Genomic DNA, 8,224 nt, shown 5'->3' with positions numbered 1-8,224 from the left:
ATTTTCTTTTTCCAGTCTTATATTAGAGTTAACAATGAGAGAGAGAGAGAGAATGAGAGAGAGAGAGTAATCAAGATAAGTTGTTGATGCCTATAACCTACAATTCCTTGTTGGTCCTACAATCGTGATTGGCTTGCAAGTATCAAACTTAACTTCGTCATCATGACTTAAATTTCTTTGTGGAATTATTACTTATGGATGGAACTACATATGGATCATTGTCACCACTCAAACCACCTCTTTCTCAGGCATCATCCTTGAAAAAACCCTTCTTATACTACACTCAACCTTATGTAAGATTTCACCTTAGTAAAATTCATTTTTCATACCATTCTACTATTAGCATTAGGCATTTCATGGCTTTTATGGGCTTGTATTGGGCATTTCTATGGAAGACATTTATAGAACATGAGTAAACATCTTAGTCATGTAGATGGCATGTCTTATGGCCAAATGCTCTCTTTTTGACAGCCCTATAGCTAGCTGGCTTGATTAGAACTTAGCTTCTCCCTTTGCCTATATATTGTACTCCTCTGGTCTCTCCAAAGGGAGAAATGAGATACTCCAATAGTCAACCATACTCATATGGATTGTACTCAATTTTCTTATGCTTTGGCACTTTTGTATATGGATTCTATGGCCCATATCTCCATTCACTGAGTTGTGTTCTTGCTTCTCCTTGTTCATTTCATTCAATGTTCAACTATTGTTTCCTATTGCTTCCATTGCCTCTTACTTTCACATGTATTTATTACCAATATAATCTGAGAATACACACAACCAGATCACTGTTGCAACTACAAACATCGATCTATCAATTTGCATCAAAAAGAATGACAGCTCTCACAAACATATATAAATATATATATAATCTAAACAGTTCCAAGATATTTCGAAATATGACATCAGTCAAGCAATCAGGGATCACATCATAGTTGACATCATTCACAAATCTTGAGATCAGCTAAGCCCATAGTCTCCACCACAATTCCACACATAGTAGTGCCAAACACGACTTCTTTTTCTTTTCCATTATATTGATGAGACAACACTAGGCATGCTTGTACTCTAGCATTGTCCTATTTTCAGCATTGTTTAATAGGCCATTTATTTTACTATTATCTTGGCTTTCACTGTTGAGATGACACTAGATATGGGTGTACTCTGGATTGTCCCATAGGCCACATTAGCCTTATGCAGACATTAATCTCTCTCTCTCTCTCTCTCTCTCTCTCTCTCTCTCTCTCTCTCTTTCTTTATTTACTCAAACTGAATACAATATACATAAATGGAGACATCAATGAAGAAAGAGTTCAGTAGCTGTAAAAATGACCACACAACTACTCTCAAGGCTAATATTTGGAGGAGAGGCGCCCCTATCTGCATTCACATGTGTATCTTATCTCAGGAGAAACAAAAAGATACCTGCTTTCAATACTGGATAGATGGGAAAAGGGAAGGGGCAATGAATTTAAAGCACTTGATCAAAATGTTGGTATTTCAACCAACAGAGCCAGATTTTTCTCTCTAGTGCAAGACAGCTTATATGCACCAGTCAAGAAAACTAATGTGTTAACAAAGTCGACTAGTGTCCATGTTCTTACAATGGTCTTTGAGAGATGTGCTCTCTGTTCTTATAAAGGCACACAACCCACCAGGAGTATAGTCATCTGAGTAAGAGCATAAACAATCCAAACCAAAGCATGCTCAGAATGCTTAGAGTCCTTCATTTTCATTAGTGAACTGATGATGAATAAAACAAGTTGAAAGCCTCAATCACTTCAAGGTTCCACATTGCCTCTCTGTCTGGGAACATTGATAGATCAACAATTTTGTGTACCTGGAAACAACAAAGAAGCACCAGTGGTTCCGTAAGTTATTTACCTACGCCCAAGACTTGGCACTGGAAACTAAAACATTATCACTCTCCTGTTGAACTTACGGTTATGCTTTCATCACAAGCTTTATCTCCTCTCCAGACCAAATGTCAAAACACAACAGCACACTGAGACACTTTACTTTGCATTCCATTATTAGTGCCAGTAGCATATTTAAGTATCTAGCTTCATAATCTGCCAGTTTGGACTCACTCATGCACAATTTCTCTTGATGTATACAACGGAAGTACCTTAAGGATGGGTCTGCCATTGCTGATAACATAAGCTCCCACAACGAGCACATACATCCCTGTTCCATCAAGCACAAGCTTTAATTTTGAGACAAAAGTCTTTAGTCTTCTACACACACAAATCACCAACCCCAAGAATAAACCAAGGAGAAAAGAAAGCAAGCAGCCCCCAAAGATAAAGACAGCCAGAGAGACAAAGACAGAAACAGAGAGAGAGAGAGATGCATGGTTCCATTCCTTTGCTGAATAAGTCTTTGTTCATTGTGTAAAGACTACCTAGTGGCTGGGCACAAATGCAGAGTCTCACTGCACCCTGTCGCAGAGATACACAGCTGAGGATTGGGGTGCAACTTTGATAGCTAGGTTGAATAGATGCAAGTCACAGTCAAACAAAGTACAAAGTTAAGAGTTGACAGACTACAACCCCAGACCAAGCTGAATGCAAAGTTAAAATTGCCGACCCACAAACCCTTGCCAGATGCCAGTTTGGTTAACAGCTTACAAAATATGGTCATCACATGGTGAATGCCAATGTCCAGAATACCACAATGCAAGCAGGGAACATCAAACTGCTGCTGGTTCTGGCAACTCTTCAGCTTCATCCCAGGACCATGCCCTCCATGTGCTTGCTGAAGGTGAAGCTGAAGGAAAGCCTATTCTATTCTGTGAACACTGGCCCAGTTTGCTGCACTAAGCATTGTACATATTCAAAATTCATTATTCATTCATTATCTTCTTCAGTGTTCACTATCTCTGAGTTACCTTAACCCTAACTGTGTTCTTTATCAGTTTGTGCTTTGTCATATGATTACAATTTATGTTTGTTATTTGTAGTAAACAAGCATTTCTTTACACTATGTATCTCAGTATGCAAAGCACCCCTAAGCAAATCCTGAGCTATTTCCACCGGCCGCTATCTTATCACACTTTCATACTTCACCATTTCGCTCATCACCAACAACATAAACCGTCATTGGGATGGTCTTCTATTTTGTGAGGTTGGATCCAACCATCCCTTTATTTTCCCCACGGGCACATGTAGACCTCTAAGCACCCTCTATCCAATGCCTTGGCCTCTCTAGGGTGACCCTTTGGACTCCCAAGGTAAAATAACCATCTCCTCTATAGTCTTGGTAGGTCCTTGGTCAGCCGACATGCACCCTTGGCCCAATGCACTAGCTGCCTTGGGGTGGGATGCTTTACAACATTCTTGGCTGAGCTATGCTCACAATCCCTTTTTGGCTCCAATTTTGAGCCTAAGAGGGGGTATTAAGCTTAAAAATGGATTGTAAACTCATTAAATCTTTAAAACAACCCCAAACATGATTATTATCAAAGTGTCATTAAATGACCTCTCTCTCCAAGTGTTTGTGTCCCATAAACCAAACCCTGATTTGAGAGGATCCACTTGTCTATAGTCTATAGATATACAAAGCTTCCCACCACTCAGCCACATCCCTCATCTTGCAAGTTTCAACCCATCAGCTCTCCCTCCAATGGTTGTCCAATCCATCACAACTACTGCCACATCATTAATAACCATTAGTGCCCTATCCGTTGTTGCCATCTCAACTGATTCCAGCTATTGGTGACCAGTTTCTACCCTTCCTAATAGTTGCATTTATAGTTTGGGCAAGCCACCCTGCAGTCCAACCACTTTTAGTGCATGTTGCAGCTTGCATTTACTACAATGTGGCCCCAACCAGCATCAACTTCACCTTCATCTACTATTGCCCAGCTTACAACCTCCAATGATCAGCTACCATCATCTTCAAGCGATTACATTGCTACATTTACTAGTTCCAACCCTAGAGATTGTTGTGTTTTGGTCTCCAACCTACTATCCCTCTGTTGAGCTAAAAATGCATTAGCTTTGCTTAAACAGCCCCAAAACTTACTTAATTAATGAAGAAACCTTGTTTATGTAAAAGAAACGCGATCCTAGAGAGTTTCTATGTCCCATAAGCACAAACCCACTTGGAAGGGCCCAAACTTTCTATAAATACGTACATGCTGCCCTCCATTCAATCCTTAATCTCGTTTTTGCAAATTTCAAGTGTTTCAGCTTGCTGCCCACACCCTATTCGCAGAGGACATCTCAGCCGAAGCTGTCCATTGCTGTCTACATCAGTTGGCGCCTGATTTCCAGCCCTCTCCTCGCAATTTGGAGCTGATCCTCGCCAAACAACTGTTGTTCCTGCATAGACTTGCTACCGTACTACCTGCCACGTCATCTGCAACCTGCGTTTGGCAGTTTTCTCTCTCCTCCAACTGTCACCAAGCTTCTGCAAGCTGTCCTGCTTGCGTTTTTAGTCTCTCTCCTGCAGCCTGCGGTTTTTAGTCTTTCTCTCTCTTGCAACCTACGTTTTTAGTCTTTCTCTCTCCTCATTGCCATCTGCATTAGATCCAGCTTCTCACTGGTGCGTTTGCTGGTGTTCGACATCCATTCAAAGTACGACACACTCTCTAGCTCATTACCCCTGCCCTAATCCATTCAAAGTACGACACACTCTCCCATTCAAAGTACGACACACTCTCTAGCTCATTACCCCTGCCCTAATCCTTGAGATACAGGAGTTCGAGGTTCAGTATTCATTTACTGCATAGTATGTTTGTTGCATGAGCATTGTATATTCAACAGTTATATCACTTTAATTATTTTCTGTGTTCATTGTCTTTGAGTTACCCTAACCCTAATTGAGTTCTTTTATCAGTCTATGCTTTGTCATACAATTGTTATTTTTATTTCTGTGTCAGAGTATTTCTTTACACCCTCCACTTTCAGCATCATCTCAACTCCAACTAGTGATTATCAACTACTCCCTCAGCTTGCTCCCACAAGAGCCATCTGTTGTTGGACAACTTTGCCCTTGAGCATCTTGTACACTCTCCTTCATTTACAACATTCATCCATTGTTATTTTTCTTCTCTATTTGCATTTTGCGTTATGCATTTTGCATTTTGCATTTGCACTTGTATTTGAGTTCTCTACATTTCAATTGTGGTTGTACACTCAATGTTTTCTTTTCTGAGCCCTAGGATATCTCCACATATTCTACATCTACTACTTCATCAAGTCTCAGCACTGTGAGCCATCATTTGCTCCTCCTTTCATATCAACATCATGGTTTGAGAGGGTTGCTTTTTCTACATGGTGCATATAGGTCTTCAACAATGTCTTCGACATCAAAATCCCTTTCCTATCGTATTTCCCTTTGCATTGCATACCTCATTAAATATCATCACATCATTCATATTGTAAAGGGACGCTTGGGCCAGTGAAAAATTTCCCCATGAGGGCACTGTCCAAGTGGTAGCTCGCTCCATGAGTATGCCCCTATTGCATTTAACGTTGCCCCTTTGCATTACCATTGTCTATATACATTAGGTCCTTGGACGGGATGAAAACTTACAAGAGTAAGCATCTCCCCAAGGTAGAAACCCATGCACTATATAGCACAATTCCCTTTTTAACCTCATCCACTAAAGCATTCATGAGCACTCCATCGCTCGCTCAAGATCTTTAGCAGCTACCACAATCCATGCAGCAATTACACTACATTCACTACCCTTTACTTCTTCTATATCTTCACAATAACACCATTGATTGTGGTTGTGTATACTTGGGTCTATTTTTTATATGAACTACAAGATAGCTCAAAACAAACAAACTTCTTTTTTAAAAAAAACTAAGCCTCATTCATTTGGGCAACTCAAAAAAAGATATCCACTGCCTCTACAATCCTGCCAGTCCTTGGACAACCTTGGTCTCTTTGGCGTTGGACCTTCTGTGTAGGGGTTGAGCTATCTCTTCACTCTCTTTAATATCCCTTGCATTTTTATGGCTATTCAAACTGCCCCAAAAATGCATTTTTGCTTTTATGTACAGCACTTGATACTTTTTCTAGCTCCAGCATGTTCTATAAGCAGGGACTAGTATGCACATCACGTTCATCCCCTCATTCCTTATTCCATACCTTGATGCCATCACCCAGATTTCTGCCCCTATTGCCTGGCTACCACCTACCAGCTGGTGGGCCTTCACAACTGCCACCCAGCCCTTGGAGGCCTTCTACCATCTGTGTTCATCCACCTGCTTTCATCAGCTTCCAGCCTGATACACAGCACTTCTTCAGCTATGTTTTTGTCTTTTGGTGCTGCCATCAACTGCAAGACATCTTTTGATCTGTTGCTGCCCTGCATTTCCAGCATTCTGCTGCTCTAGACAGCAGTCGACATCATCCATCCTCACATAAATACTATCACTAGGCCGTACTTTGGTGTGTTTGGTCATTCCAGCCCTAGATATTGCTGAATTTCAACATCTGGCCTGCTGCCCTGCGCAATCTTCAGCCCTCTGCATCAGTTTTGCAGTTCATCGACATCATTCTTGGTGACTTTGCTGCACTCAGGACCATACACAAAAGGTGACACTCTCCACCACTCCCCCTCAGCCCACTCCCGTAAGAGTCCATGGTTGTTGGACAGCTACACTCCTTGGGCACCCACGCATCTATACCTTCTTCATTTTGTTCATTTCATCATTCATTCGGTCATAAATTACCTCTCCTTCTTTTTGTGCTTTGCATTCTGATCTGAGTTCATTGCATTTTAATCATGGTCATACACTCTATGTTTTCTCTACCAATAGATTTTATAGTTTTTTTCATTTCTTCCTTGGGCCACTACAAAAGATTCCCATTCGACCTGGAGGAAGAATCAGTGGTAGATTATCAAACCAAATATTCAAGATTACCTTTGAACCAAAGTCCCTCTAGCCTCATGGCAAATATATTTGTAAGTTGACTGAAGAACTAAACTTGAAATCTTGTATAATCAATTCAAATGTCCCACTAGACAACGTTCCAAAGGTGCAAATCTGGGTATTTCTTAAATCAACAATTAATATGAGCCATGGTGGACTTCCAATAAAGGTTGAAGAGCCTATGTAAAAAAATCAGGCATGCAAGGTGGCTAAACCCTTCTTTTGACCATAGGAATAGGGTAGAGAGGCCAATACACGGATGCAATCGAATAAGAATGCATACACCGCCTGCACTTAAAGAGGGGCCCGATTACCCTAAATCTTTGCATAAGTTTGGCTGAGCCTCCGCCTTGGAGCACTTTTTCAATGAGTAATTCTTGCTCTTTATCATGAGGAATGGCTGGGCATAAAAGCTCCAGGACTCAAACTTGATCTAAACCGGAAAGTCCTAGCGTAGCTTCCAAAGCTCACAGATTGAGAGAGGCTGGGGAAGTTACCAATTTTCCATGGCTTCTGCTGGAATTCCTTAGGGAGAAGGAGCTCCAAGACGCCGCTTCCATCGTCTAGCACCTTGCGATCAGCTTCTGTTCCTGCCACCAGAACACCCTGATGAAAACCAGAGAGATCTTCTTTTTATGTCCTATCAACGTGAAAGCTGGCAGGGAAGTTACAGTTTCTTTAACCTCACCTGCAACCAAGCGCGCTGAAACACCAGGTTGCCCAGCGCCATGACGGGAGGAGAACCTGGAAGAGCTCTTGGCCTGGCGAAGCGAAGAAGATGCGCCACGAGCAGCTTCAACGCAGGCAGGGTGTAATCCATGGCCACGTGCTAAATGCCCGAGGAAACATGAACCCAGACAATCATGGAGAGTTATACATACATACATACATCTATACATATACATAAACATATATGTATAGATGTGTCTGTGTGTATGTAGGTGTAATATGAGTTGCATCAATTTTGTATAGATGTGTGTGTGTGTATATATAGGTGTAATATGAGTTGCATCAATTTTGTATAGATGTGTGTGTGTGTGTGTGTATATAGGTGTAATATATAGATATATAGATGTGTGTGTGTGTGTGTATATAGGTGTAATATATAGATGTATAGATGTGTGTGTGTGTGTGTGTGTGTGTATATATAGGTGTAATATAAGTTGCATCAATTTTGAGCCTAGAACTTGCAAGTGATCGGAGATACTTTAGCAAGGAATGACAGTTATGACTTGCAATGAATTTCTCTTAAGTTGTTTCCTTCTCAACTAATATAGATTAGGTCTTACCAGAATATCGAAGCTTGGGAGTATTCTTTAGTATTACAAGCA

The 8,224-nt window shown here is 41.0% G+C and overlaps 1 protein-coding gene across 2 annotated transcripts; it reads right to left on the bottom strand.

Moving 5' to 3' along the window:
- Nucleotides 1-1,444: 1,444 nt before the first annotated feature.
- On the bottom strand, nt 1,445-7,803 carry LOC148032752 (recQ-mediated instability-like protein). Of its 2 annotated transcripts, none has more exons than XM_087683423.1 (4): nt 7,582-7,803; nt 7,391-7,499; nt 2,129-2,187; nt 1,445-1,670 (listed from the first exon to the last, which is right to left on the bottom strand). In XM_087683423.1, exons 1-4 carry the CDS (start codon nt 7,711-7,713, stop codon nt 1,635-1,637), a joined length of 336 nt encoding a protein of 111 aa, XP_087539549.1. In that variant the 5' UTR covers nt 7,714-7,803; the 3' UTR covers nt 1,445-1,634. The 2 variants fall into 2 exon arrangements, with proteins under 2 accessions (XP_087539549.1, XP_087539548.1); XM_087683422.1 differs by having other exon boundaries at nt 1,445-1,840; nt 7,582-7,786.
- Nucleotides 7,804-8,224: the final 421 nt, after the last annotated feature.

This window comes from Lygodium microphyllum, chromosome 8 (assembly GCF_053477565.2).
Source record: "Lygodium microphyllum isolate KBCC chromosome 8, Lygodium_microphyllum_v1.1.10, whole genome shotgun sequence".
Classification (NCBI taxonomy): Eukaryota; Viridiplantae; Streptophyta; class Polypodiopsida; order Schizaeales; family Lygodiaceae; genus Lygodium; species Lygodium microphyllum.
Note: the sequence above shows the minus strand (reverse complement) of the source record. Positions and strands in the feature narration are given on the sequence as shown.